This window comes from Anticarsia gemmatalis, chromosome 5, assembly GCF_050436995.1.
Source record: "Anticarsia gemmatalis isolate Benzon Research Colony breed Stoneville strain chromosome 5, ilAntGemm2 primary, whole genome shotgun sequence".
Classification (NCBI taxonomy): Eukaryota; Metazoa; Arthropoda; class Insecta; order Lepidoptera; family Erebidae; genus Anticarsia; species Anticarsia gemmatalis.
Genome location: NC_134749.1, coordinates 2010032 through 2024560, shown reverse-complemented (window position 1 = coordinate 2024560; position 14529 = coordinate 2010032). Strand labels below are relative to the sequence as shown.

The window sequence follows — 14529 nt, the reverse complement described above, 5'->3', positions numbered from 1 at the left end:
ACTACCGTTATATCTTTGTAGAGTTCACACGCAACATTGCTTCACTCTTTATTATATTTGCAGGGTTAAACTACTAAGCTGAATATGAGATGTGCATATAAAGTGCCTAGTTGTAGCTCTAGAACAACAAAGTAATTTTATTGTGACATGTTCAGTATAGATACGTTTCCGTGATAAAACATTGTGTCACTTTGAGTTATATTATTAAGTGCTAATAATTAATATTGAATGGAATTATCTTCTCCCTTATTGTACTATGAAAAAGCCTTATTATGAGTGTTTTCAATTGATGCTTATTTAATTGAAAAAGCTTTTATTTTATACTAGACATAACGTGATAATGTCAGACCTTACCCTCTCTTAATACGAGAGAAGTCAGTAAAAGGGTAATTTATTTTGATTAATTCGTATTCTCAAATATATTATTAGTAGAGGGCCAAATAGACTGCCCTGTGTGACACCTGTACAATTTCGACATTCGGTTCTATCGTCAATATTAACTGTATTAAGCTTAACATGCCAATTGACCGTCGAATATGAATTCTTCCAAAACACATCATAAGGTGGTCATTATTTCATACAAATTTTCTTGAAACCAATTTTGACAATCTCGTACGTCCAGTCGCGATTGTGTCTTTGTAATTATCATCCGGTAATTTTTCTTAAGCAAGAAGGTACTTACTAGTTGGAGAGTGGTGAGGTGTTTCTTCCACCACAGATACTTCTGGTACTGAGGACCCATGGCCGCCACCATGTAGTACGCGTACATGATGACGTGCACCAAGTTGTTCACGATGTTCGAGAAGGTTCCGTGGCCGCCTAGAATAATATAAATATAGAAGTTAGATTATGACACTTGAAATTTTTAAATTTTGTTTCGATAAGGCCTTCAAATCATTCCAGTATTTTTGTGGGTACCAACACGGTATATCCTTTTTGTAGAAACTAAGCTGCAAAATTTTCATTTATTTAAAATTTGCAAGTAATTTTAATAGATAGATTCCGGGTTATTGACTCAAGCCCAAAAATATAAACTCGTGATGTGATATGATAATCCATTTCAGAATGATTAAACAATTTTTTTTCATAATCTGAAATGTGAATTACTACTATATTTTTATGTACTACAAAAATGCAAAATAAAATAAGTTTTTATAAAAACGAACCACCAGCTTACAAATGACCAACAAAAAAAAAATCACTGTTCTTTTCAAATAATCTTCGGCTATTATTCTCTGATCAATATTACTCCACGGCACTGACCTTCAGAATCTCTTTTTATTTTACTTTCGCTCTCTTTGTTTCGTGATTACAATATTTAACCAATATTGACCATGACCGATCATTGACCGAACCCTTCAATTTAAGTTTCGCAAGTCGGATGTACTTTCCTCAATCGTTGTCAATTAGTTGGAGTAATCTCTGCAAAATGACTGAAAGTTACTGATGCAACGATAATTGTGGATTGCAGTGTTTTATAAATTAATATTGGTAATGCACAAGTGTCATCTAGACTTTTAAATGCTGTTTCATTTTGTATAAGTTTTTAATTTCGTTCTTTGAAAAATGGGTAATTGTTATTTGTACGGAATTATCTATCTTCATTTGACTAGATGTCCTTATTAGTTGTTACCTGAGTTCCTCAAATCTTATGTCATTAATACATGGTCCAGTCTACCAAAGATACTACATGCGTGTAGTTTTGCCTGTGCAGATCGACAGCATGTTTTGTGGCTTGGGAATCTACACTGGTCTATTCCCACTTATGCTCTGGTCTACACGTCTATATCCTTAAGTTTCGTTGTAATATTTTGGTTGGATTCTTACAAAACGTCTACCAGTAGCCCTGTATATAAATCTCACAAATAAAAACCTCACCGGCAATGAACTTCACAAGTAGCCAAGCTTCGAAGGGGGTAAGGGAGTGATGGTACAGGTGCAGCCAGGTGATCTGACTCTTCTTCTTGCGCAGCACGAAGAACACCGTGTCTGCGAACTCCGATAGCTTCGAGAAGTAGTACACCCAGCAGAGATGCAGCATCTGTTGGTAGAATTATTTCATTAATATCGTTATTGTCCACGATATCTATAGGTTTATCATTTCATTTCAAGATTTTTTATATAAATACATACATAAAATTACACCTTTCTCTCATAGGGAAGGTACGCCAAGGAACGCCACTTGGTACAATCCTTACAAACTTTCCTTGCATCATTCACATCCATAATTTTGTCATACAGGACCTCCGATTACGAGTACTTCTTGATTTTTTTGACGTTATTGCAAGACATTTTATTTCATTTTTAAAATTTTAACTGTTTACCTACAATAAGATAATGTTTTATGCTGATAACTTAAAGCAGTTAAAATTTAATGGCCAAGTAAGTTGTAAACTATGACTTACTGAGTAAGATCTATTATAATATAATAACGTACATTTAATAAGAAAAATGTTTAAAAATATCTTTGTTTGTATCAAATGTGAGTTTTATATTTTGGCCAAAATTTCTACGCAAAATTCTTTATTAATCAAATCCGCATACGGCCATTCAATCACATAAAATTGGAGATTAAAATTCACACACACGTTTTATAGCAGAAGCAGTTAAGCTCTAGTTTACTTTCATATCACTCAATAAACCAATCAACGTAACACTCATTTTCTCTTTGATATTATCATCATCTTCACCATCCATCAGAGCATTTATTACCCCAATATAATCATATTAAACTGCTACAGTGTCATTATAACCACTCGTTATATTTTATACATCATCATTTTAATGTTCTTATATGACATCTGGTTTTACTCGACTTTCTTGTTTAAAAACGCACTTGAGTTTACATCTTCTACTAATTTCATCTGATATGCTAAAAAGTACACTTAAATTAAGGATTTTGGCTAAGTTGACGGTTATTTGAATTTTGAAGTATAATTTTATTTAAAGAAGAATATAATTGTTTCAGTAAACTGCGTTGGTTGATCTACAGTCTACGCTTTATTTGAGTTAATAGACACTTGAAACAACGATTGTATTTTAGTTGTTTACGATAAAAAATTCACATTTCTGAAGCTAACCAACATTAGAGAAAAATATCAATTTTCAGATTTTTCATATTTAAGCAGCTGATGACTGACAAATATATTACATCTCATAATAATTTTATAGATATTCTGTCACATTGTCGTTCTATTTAGCGAAAGAGTATTTGTTGAAGTGCTATAACAAAAAAATTATTTACGTTTTCGGCATAAGTCATTTAAATTTTGCGATGTTTGTAATAAAACTGGTTTAATTAACACATATGCATATTATTATGTATTGAAAGTAATACTAAGATTAATTTCAAACGATAAATGTTTATCATTTTTTAATTAGTTGTCAACTTTCTATCTCGTGTCTTCTGCATAATGTATTAAGATCAGAATATTGAGGTTTTAATCTAGACATTAATTATGTAACTATTATAAGTATTAAATCATATAAATTTATGTCAGGTCAACATGTTAATTGCATGAGAGGTTACAAGTCTGTTCCGATATTATGTAGATCCAAAAATTTATTATGAGTATTGATCATACGATATACGATAATCTTTTATTCCTTCTAGGATATCGGGATTTCTACGGATGGTAAGAGTTTCTGATGTAACGAGAAAATTATATTTTTCTTTAATTTCGATACCGTATAATACAAAAACGCCAAACGTCTATCAATCTAAGTTCTTAACAACTTGATTGTTGGGTTCCAATCCTTTAGTTTTTTTTTCAAATGAAAAAAGTTAACATTACCAGTTAACACTCTGTCAAATCAAAATTGAGTACTCTATATAACATCAACATCATGAACGTGCCTTTAAAGTAATTTTCTCAGAATAAGTAAGTCATCTCGATGTATTTGCAAGGAAGTGATATTTGCTTATGTTTGTGTTTTCCGGTTGCAAGAGGCTATCTCGACTTTACTGAGTGCTTAAACTAAACATAAATATGTGTAGTTTGACGTCATGTGTGATGTGTCGTTTTCGAAGTATTGCGTTGCATTTGGTATAAGTTAAACGACTGGTTGATGAACCATTTTTTGCAATGATTTTTAGTTTAGTACCACCTCTTCACTTTTCTTCAGCAAATATTTCTTTAGTCTTTGTATTTAATGCCGTATATCTATTTTATAAGGATTTACGCAATTCTTTTATTAAGTATTTAAACTAGTTTGCATGAAATGTCAGCCAGGTTACTTAAGTTATGATATCAAATTGGCTTAGTGTCTTATCCATAGTTTAGTCTCAATTATTGTCTGATTATTATTTGTAAACAACTGAACTTCAACTCAAAATTCGATACGAAAGACACACAAATAAATACATAAAAATATAACGGTATTTTTGCGAAATTTTGATTGATTATACTGATAAATATTTCTCAATATTGTATATAAACTTTTGAATACAATGGCTTGATTTATACGCCCATCTCATAACTTTCCTCAAAAATCAAGTGCCTTCCCTCACCGATCACCTGATAGGCTTTCAATGTTATTACATAATGATAAAGTAAAAGTTAATAAGAGGTTTTGGCGATACACGTGTTACACGCTTTATTGATTCATCGGAGAAATGAGAACCAGTGTACTTGTATGGTAACGTTTTTGTACTGAATGATGAGCTGTCTTGAATGCCGTTTCCATAAACACTTGTACCAAAATAATGATTCGAAGATATTTTATTTTCACTTTCTGGAACTATTTAAAGTACTGTGGCGATATTGTAGCTAGTTTTTATGTCGTAGTAGATATTGGGTATGGACTAAGCGATTATTCAAAGGTAGCTATTCCATTTTTATTGCCCTTAGTTTGAGCCAAGTTACATTGAATAACCGTGGTATTTAAGTAGTATTTTTAAAAGTGGCGATAGCTTATGCACGGTAATTGATTGATTGTTGTATTTGACAACAATCATAACAATCGAAAATCGATAACTTTTGAAGTAACTTAAACATGTAATCTACGCTAAAATAAAAAATTTGGCTCTCCATGATTAATCACGTCTTGCCCTAAGAATCACAAAGGCAAAAATATTTATTCAATGACCACCCATCTAAATACACGCCTCACAATCACTCCTTAACTTGCACATACCATTCACGCACATTCCAAACAGCTTATATTATAAAACAGTTCAAGTTGCAATGTCAGTTTCACTTTCGCGCGGCCGGTTGTGACGTAACGAAGGCTTTCACTACACGGAAGCAAGTTCAGTGGTACGGTCAAGTACGACCGGCTCTTCGATCAGGTGGTTTGAATTGTATGATCATTTTAAAATGGAGTTTTTTTTACGTAGTGTTGAAGGGTTTGTATGTGACGAGTGAAAATGAGATTGATAGATTCATCGAGGAATAAAAAAAACAGTGCGAGTCGGACTACCGCATGAATATCATTGATTGTTGGCAGCGCTTCGCATGATCAATTATTGTATCAACCACATTGTAAAACTTTGGGCGATTGAAAAGAGTGGCCGTGAGTTTCTTGCTAGCTCTTCTTATAAGGTTTTACCCCCTTTCCGAGTTAGTGGTAGATTCAGTAATTGTAACGACCATCATAAGTGTCAATATTTGACCTCAATGAATAAATGACTTGATTTTAGAAGGGTTTTGTATCTTAGGAAAAGGATTCAGAAAGTGTTTCGGCACCAATCTATTAAACGGCAAGAAAAACACGTGAATGAGTTAACAGGCTATATAAAAAAATTAAGAATTTCGTCTTAAAACGTTTTGGACGGCAGAAGCTTACATTTACGTACGAATACTAATTTTTAATGTTGATATGTTAAATTATCGAGTCGTTTGTCATTATCGACCTGTTTGTTCACATAGTGACAGACTTACAAGATTTTTTTGATGTTCTATAACAATCAATATGTCTTCATCTTTAGTGACTTTTATTTACCGTTTCACTTTACATGCTACACCTCAAGATATTTTATTTATTTAACAAGTTTTGATTGCTATACTTTCTAAAGTATTGTCGTAATGTATTCGTGTCAATTTTTAAAACGTGTAAGATGATAATTTTACATTTTATTAAAACGTATTCTGATAATGTTAGGAATGGAGTTCAAAAGATGAAATATATAATTAACTTTTTCAAATACCAAATCACGTCTTCAACATCGTATTATATATTAGATAGAGATTTAAGATAATCCGACAGAAAGTACATAATTTATTTCTATTTTACTTATCGACTATGAAGATAAAATTATTCAAGTCATAAGTGTCTGCTAGGCGTTCTTTTAACTGGTACGAATATATTTTATGTATCTACAAGTGTCTTTATACATGGAAAAGACTAACCAGCCGTCATTATGATCAATTTTTCATGCAAAATCGGACAATAGAAAAATCCCACCTCTACTAAACTCATCTAACGTAGCTTTGCAATAAATCAAGCCTAGATTCCCACAAGCCCGTTATCTTCACTCACAAAGGAGCGATAAATACTACGCACTATTCACCTTGCCCATGACATTGCCGTATAAAAATAGTAAACAAACCATAAAATCGACTCAAACGAGTTTTAATTATATAACAAACATATTCGCTACAGCTCCGGCCGTTTCATTTGTGCCTATAGATAGGTATATTTTGATATTCATTCATAATTTGCAAGGTTATAGTTTTGGTTGAGATAAAGGTGACTCATTTTGATTGTTGTATGTTAGTAGACACGTCTAGTGATGATTAAGTTAAAGGTCTTTGGGAATAATTTTTGTTATGTAGATGATGTTATAACAGTATGAACCAGTAACAGAAAAGGCTATTGTTTATCTTACGATTTTTGTTTAATTATTATTTTGGGGCTACTGTTAATTTTTCAGGTTGGTTATGAAATTGGTTTTGGTTACTAGAGGCGATATAACATATCTGAAACACAACATACCTACGTATCTTTGCATTGTGAGCCTTTGTTCAAATTCTTTTAATTATTATTATGTACCAGACGTAATAAGAAAATAGTGATAGGCTACAGGATGTATAGACTGAAAAAGAGACAATGCAAGTGAAATTGCACGCAACAAAAAAAATAAACTTTACAAATCCTTTTAGCCTTTCACAGCACTTGAAACAACTATGTAATTATCTAAAGCAGCAATAAAAATAAGACGTTTATGTTCCAAATGAGTACTACTGAAGGAAAACGGAGGCTAATATTGCACAGATTTGATGTCGCCATGTTAACGACTAGAGATCGTACGACTTTGTGAATTTTGTTGAACAAAGTGACCAGTTTACTAGGTCACTTGTTTTGTAGTGTGCTAAGATCATGTGCTGTTTTATATTAAATAGCTTTTCAATGATACTTTACGAAATAAAAACTATAATGTATATGGATATTATGTATAAAGGAACCTAAATTGAGACAGGTGAATGTGACGCGACAAATCGTTGGATTTATTTTATTCTGACTTTGCCCGATTATTCGATTTTAGATAGTGTATTACGGCTCAGTATTCTTAGCATATCATATAAAACACAATTATATTTATTATCAACCGGATGAATACTGTGAAAAATAGGTAGACATGTTGTCATTTCCTGAAAGTACACTTAAACCGGCCACAGCAACACTTTTAATTCTTTCTTTAGCCCGTTTTAACAGATTATTTTAATTTGGCATACTTCAGTGAAAATATTTATTACTTAGAGTACGTAAAGTAGTAAATTTTGCAGAAAAAAACATTTAGAGCGACGGCTGGCTTGATTTTGAGCTCAACGTAAACGAAACTGCACAGTTTTACTTTCAAGCAGACATCAAACAAAAAATCGTATCACCTGATTATTTTTACTTTTCTTTGGCAATAAAAGGAGGCAATAAAAGCCTTAATACGCACAAGCAATTGTCTTTCTTTTGCAAAAGTAATAAGACACAATTTCGCGTGCCCATTTTGCATGTCTAAATGAGTTTTTTTAGAAATTCGTCTCAAATAAGTCAAAATTTTGTTTGGTTTTGTATTCATGCTTCTGTTGTGAATAAAAGTATGGTGTGATTGAATGTAACCGTGACGTTTTTATTGCGTTGACACCTTGTTGGATCGTATTGATAGATTTTTTGTTGCAAATCACACTAGGTATATTAATAGACTTTGATAACTTCGCACTCGTTTTCGTTTCTTCAGAGCTCTTTCGCATAGTGCTGGACTTAGAAGGATTGTCATTACTTAGTATTAAAGGCTACACTTATTATTATGTTTAAGTATACTTCTGGGTTCAGTTTCAGTAGCTATTGTGGTATCTATTGCCTTGTTTCAGATTATACAAAATGTCGTTTAGGTGTGTTATATAATTTTAACATTTTGCAAAGTAATTTGATACGAGCTTAATTAGTTGTAATGCTTTTACTAGATTTTACGCACAAGGTTTTTAAAATGCCTTGTTAATTAACATTTACAGGCACTTAAAAACGTAAATTCAAAAATTGCGCGGTCGAAATGTAAATATTTTTTATGAACCCCATAAAAAAATTTAGAGCACATAAAATTTTGTAGTTTATCATCTATGTAGCATTTACATTACAAATCACTGAAATTAAGGTTATATTTGACTAGGTCACTAACTTTAAGACTGTAAAACAAAAACATCTGAAAATCTAGCGGTACTTTAACTGATGTTTTTTTATGTCTGACAGTTGTAAAACTTGTATCAAATTAATCAGTGCTGAGGCGGTTATAACCAGTTTTGTTAACTGGCCCGTTAAAAAATGGTGGGTTAAGCAAACTATGGTTTGGACATTTTATAGATGGGTGACCGAATAAAGACATTGCAATTAATAGCCTTGTCACGGTAAAAATACTTGTGGTAGTTGTCAATTCCAATATTAGTCGTCGATTCGTGTCTGAAGTCCCAAGTAAAGGCTTAGGTATTTTTCAGACTAACCGCTAAATGCTGAAACACTCATCAATTTTAACTGACTCTCAAAAGTATTGCCTTCATTTTTACTACTAATAACAGTGGTAATAAAAAAAACTAATAGAAAAGTATAAATAAAGACAACTTGCGATTCTAAGCTTCACTTTGAATTGAGAGACTGAGTATTTGCCTAGAAATTAATGCCATCGATAATAAAAAAAGAATACGTAATCCTTTTATAGTATTGCTATAAATAATAGACACACCTTCCAAGTCGATAGTACTTAACACCTGGCTCTTTCATTTTCGCTAAATAAACACATAACCATAGAATTTCACTTTTTGTACATGAACAAAATATTCGAAAGCCGAGTGTGTCGGGCAGTCAGTACCGTTGAACAATCTTGACCGCTCTATTCGTAGAGTTATAAATAATAAGATGTGACAGATACTGGTAGATTTTACCTACGACAGTAGGCATATTTATAATGTGATGTATTTTTGTTTAAATCCGTAATATCAATATTATAAGTCTAAAAGTACGTTTGTTTGTATATTGTGTTCCCGTAAATGCAAGTGGGTGAATTTTAAATTTTGATTTAGTTAAAATTTTGCAGTGTGATAGAGTTTAGGTTAATTTATAGACAATAGGTTAAAGCTAACAATAACGTAGATAAATGAATTAAACGTGTTTTATTTCTAATCCGCAATACAATTTACTGTGTCTATTAAAAGTTAAATAAGGCTGGAAAATTAAACCTTTGTTAAATAGGTGGTTAGGTAATCAAAAACAAAAATCAAAACATTTTTTTTGTCCCTTTGTATTTTACAAACATATTGCAATTAATATCCAAAACCAACAATAAAAAAAGTGAAATTTACAAAACCTAAATCTTTTCAACTTTCAACTAAAAAGACGAACTGAAAAATCTTTCCGCTTTCGCACTTGAATCATATTTAATTGTCATGTAATTACGATTAAAACTTCTAAGTACATCTTTTTGTGAACGGGTGTACTTTCAAATAGATTACCGAAAGTGATGTTTTAGGCAATTAAGTGGAGTGACGTAAGCCGTACATATATAATATCACGCTTGTTATACCAAAAGATGTAAGCAAAGGTGTACGAATTACACTCATGTTTTGTTATTGACAATGTTAGTCCCGTGTAATTAAAGACTAGCTTATTACCATCTACCGGGCACTTTACCTAACTCCTGGGCAAAATGGAGAAAAAATAATAATAATAAAAAAATACCAATATTAATTTGCCTGCCTTGAAAACCGAACCCAAAATGATTAGCAGTCGGATTCACTACCGACCGCTACAGAGGCAGCTACTTTCAAATTGCCAAAAAAGTACATAATTATGTATGTACATATGTTGTAGGCAATTAAGTAGAGTGACGTGTACTATCTGCGATAATTTATAATCTACCGTAGTTATGGTAATGGTTACATGACTTTCTACGGTTAGAATATGACGTACGTAGAGTACACTCAGCTACAATATATTATTCGTTGAACTTCATGTTTTTTAATAAATAATAAATATTATTGGACAGCTCACACACGGTCACTAAATTCCAAATAAAAAAAGAGCTTTTACTATGGTAAACGAACGACTAATAAACTTATAACCTACTTTTAAATACATATTCATATTTTTCGTAAAAATAAAGTGATTGTAAGTATTATAGGTATGTTTATAAATTTACAACCAAGCTCAGAACAGATATTCGAAATTAAATCGTAAATCAAAACCATTTTAAGTCTTCATTTTGATAAATTCCTAAACAAAAACAGTTTGAACTAGTTGAATTTGAATGAATTTCAAGTGTTTTTCGAGGAAATAATAGGCATATTTTAAAATATAAACGAAAGATGAAGTATATTCAGTGACTTTGCTTTTGTAGCTGATTGTACCTCGTTAGATTTCGATACTTTTATTAAAGGTTTCAAAGAAAGTTTATTGATTCATCTGAGTGTTCGACAAATATACTTGAATGTCAAGCATTTGTGTGACGTTTTTTGCGATAGTTGGTACTTGTTGAAAGATTAGGCTTTGATTTCTAATGCCGATAAAAAATCTAGACATTTTTAATTGGAGTCCGTCACATACTTTAGTAAAGATTGCTATATGACTCACATAAAATTTGTTCAGAAAGTCAATAAAACTGAATTTGAGATCGAAAATGTTTTTTTATTTTTTAGTGTTGGATGAAAATCATCATCATTTTTAAGTTGTTGGCACTTAACATGCCGGGAACTTTTCCTTCTAAGAATATATATATATATTCTATAAATGATGGGGCCGATTTATTAGACTTTTCCCGCGACTTCGTCTGCCTGACACGATTTTCAGGTAAAATGTTGTTTAATGTTGATGTTAGCAGAGATCGCTCTTCCAACACCTATATCGGTTCTATAATAATATGTCCTTTCCAGGATCGCAAAACGATAGTTATACTTATATTATAATATGTAAATCTGTTTTCAAAAGTCAACGATCAGCTGTAACAGAGTATAAATACATGCAGAGCCCCGCTAGTTGGCTGGTTATATTATCCATCCGTCATTCACTCACGATCTTTCTATCCAAACAGAACTTTAAAGGACTCTCAACACACACACTTTAACTATTTAGTAAATAATACAAGCACTTACCCGCCGCGCCTTATCACTTTCGCTGTAGTCCACAGGTTGACACGCCAGGCTGTAGTCGCCCCACCAGCCGGCCGCTAAGTGCTGGAGACAAGCATACAAACATTGTTATTAGGAACAAGTACCTATATGTTATTATAAGTGGAATAATTTTCGTTATTTTGCTTATCGCTCCTTGGCTCGTATCGCCCCGATGCTAGGAAAATGTGATGTGGGAATTATAAAGCATGGAAAATTGGTTTCAAGAATACATGATTGTACAGATTTGGTGTGTACTGATTGAGTTGCTACTAGTGTTAGTTTAGGTATACGCAATGTGGTAAAAACAAATACATTTATGATTCTAAGGTTTAAAGACACAGAGAGGTTATTTTGGAAGGCATAATTATACAAATACGGAGGCTTTTTACGTAGTGCTTATTTTACATGACATTCTTGATATAAGTTCTTTTGTCATTGTGAACTTTACAAACAAACACAAGTTATAATATTTAAAACGATCTAAAAATTGCGTAAACTAATGTCTAAACAAGGAATCAAACCTGTAAATTCGTTTTATTACCCACTTGCGTTACAAAAGTTAGTTAGCCAGACTAAAATAATATTACGTTAAAACCATAATCGATCTAACATTCGATAATAGAGCGCAACACAATAAAACCGATTGTAATTATTCGATAACATTATATCGAGTTATATCGATATTAATCACCTTGACCAAATTATTTGGAATTTGCACTGTCTAACTGTGGTTTATGTGTTGCGTAAATGTTATTGTATCTATATGGAACCGTTATTGAAAAATAATATACTGAATATTGAAATCAAGCATTAATGACACTTTGTAGTTTGTTTAGACATAAGGCTTTCTCTTCCTGAAACTATTTCTTATGAAGATTGCATTTCAATTCTCACCAAACAACCTTTTAATTCTCACACTAAGGGATAGAGGAATGGACTCAAAGTGCAACCAGACCTGAAACAACCTATGGTAGGACACCTGAATAATTCTTGAGTAGGTACCGAACCCACGACCCCCAAACGCAATGGTAGCGAGACGAGGCTTTCAAAATCAAGTACTAATATTTACCGTATTTTAGAAAAATTAAAATCTTTAAGATTCGCTCAAACAGGTGTAGGCTTTTTGTTTTTATTCAATGTCAGATACAAGGTCACTCAAGGTCGTCTGTGTCTGTATGTAAGTTCATGAACTGTAGAGAAACTAGTTTTGTTAGATATATTAATGAGTAATTTGTTAAAACAATGTAATTATAGTGACCGTTGTAATTTGAAACCTTTTGGTATTTTTTGTCACAAGAATTAATTTTATTACTTGAACATACCATTTGCAAACGTGAGGTCATGGTTTTTTTGATATGAAATTCACTATAATTTAATTTTATTTCCATATTTTTCTAAGGCCCTCCAAAAGAATTTCGAAGCTGATTGGCAACGTCTTAGGGACTTTGCATACTTACAAGGATTGTTTCAAAGAATTAAAAACAAATTGACTTGACAATACCTATAATTTGACAAACTGTTATTTAAATGCGTTTTAGTGTCAAAGTCGCTTAAGCATTAAATTAAGATTGCGTGTTTGAAAAACATTGCTAAGTGCACGGAATTTCCCAAAAGGGTTTCATTAAAATTGGCTGGACATTTTACGACGGGTCAAAGTATCGGTCCTTTAGATATAAATTACTTCTAATGATCAAGGCTACCTGCGAGTTGATCCGGGTACTGGATACATTAAAATCACGTTTTCGAGAGTTCCAGAAAGTTCCATGTAAAGGATTTTAAAGAAAAATAACAAATCTTCAAGTTGTTTCCTTATTTTGTTATTTTGAAGCCCCGAATCGCAAAATACTATATGACACAAGCAATGTAAATAAAACCATACAACCGTTGAAACCCAAAGGAAATCTACGTGTACTAGTATTAACAGGATCTAAAGGTTTTTTTATACCTTTAATTTAAGATGTAACCAACAACAAATTACAAATGTATTTCATACAAAGACAACATACATCTATTGAGCCCTTTTCAATCACTTAATTATTCTTGTCAATTTCCTTATAAACGAAACAAATTCAAATATTTTTGGCAATTAGTCCGAAATAAACTCATAAAACATCTTTAAAAAAATTACCCATTTTCTAAAAGTTGTCTCGGAAGAAAACAACACTAGCAACGGTATTGCCTTGACCCTATTATATACAAGAGTTAGAAGCTTGCGTCAACGTGGTGAATGAACCGTGGACTTCACGCGCGAGGGGTTCCGAGAGATTAACTTGTATGTGAAGGAAATATAGAAACAGGTTCTGATTTATCTATGTAATGGTCAAATATGTAGGTAGGATATTGTTTATGTACTGATATGATTGATCGCAAATAAGTATTGCGGCATTCTAATAATAGATTTGGTTTTTGATACAGGTAGTTCGTGGGTTACTGAAGAACTGGTAATATAAATAAGATAAAGTTTTTGGAATATCTAAGGCACTGAATTCGATACTCAGGTGCCAATGTTGCCTTTATTTATTTATGCGCAAAATGCGTTATAACCATCCACGATAGCGATCAATGTTCGCGATTTAAAACTTAAATTGCTCCAAATGTTTTTTTAAATAAAACTATAGGAATTTAGGTCTTTTCACTGTATGTATGTATTTGGTGAAATTCATCGGGTTCAAACTATTAGTATCAATACATTAGGCACAAGAAAATAAAAAAAGATTTGAAAGTACCAACTTACATAATTTAATGCTCTTTGATTAAAACAATCGCAAAGATGATCATTAACTAAATAAAAAGATAAAACAAAGTGAATAAGTAACTTTTACATACTTAAGCTATAATTACAACGCATAAAATAATTCTTTCATAAAATATACGCGTATTCTTAATGTTACTTTGATTTATTCACTTTCACTGTTATTATTCATCTTATCTTTCCGAGAAA

The 14529-nt window shown here is 31.9% G+C and overlaps 1 protein-coding gene across 4 annotated transcripts in view; it reads right to left on the bottom strand.

Moving 5' to 3' along the window:
* The window catches only part of LOC142972775 (very long chain fatty acid elongase 7-like), a 92433-nt gene that overhangs the window by 10594 nt on the left and 67310 nt on the right, over window positions 1–14529 (bottom strand). For all 4 annotated transcript variants that reach the window (XM_076114054.1, XM_076114057.1, XM_076114058.1 and 1 more), the window contains 3 exons: window positions 11571–11651; window positions 1879–2041; window positions 683–819 (listed from right to left, as the gene is read on the bottom strand). In XM_076114054.1, the coding sequence (XP_075970169.1) occupies window positions 683–819; window positions 1879–2041; window positions 11571–11651 (381 nt within the window). The remainder of the gene's footprint in view (window positions 1–682; window positions 820–1878; window positions 2042–11570; window positions 11652–14529) is intronic.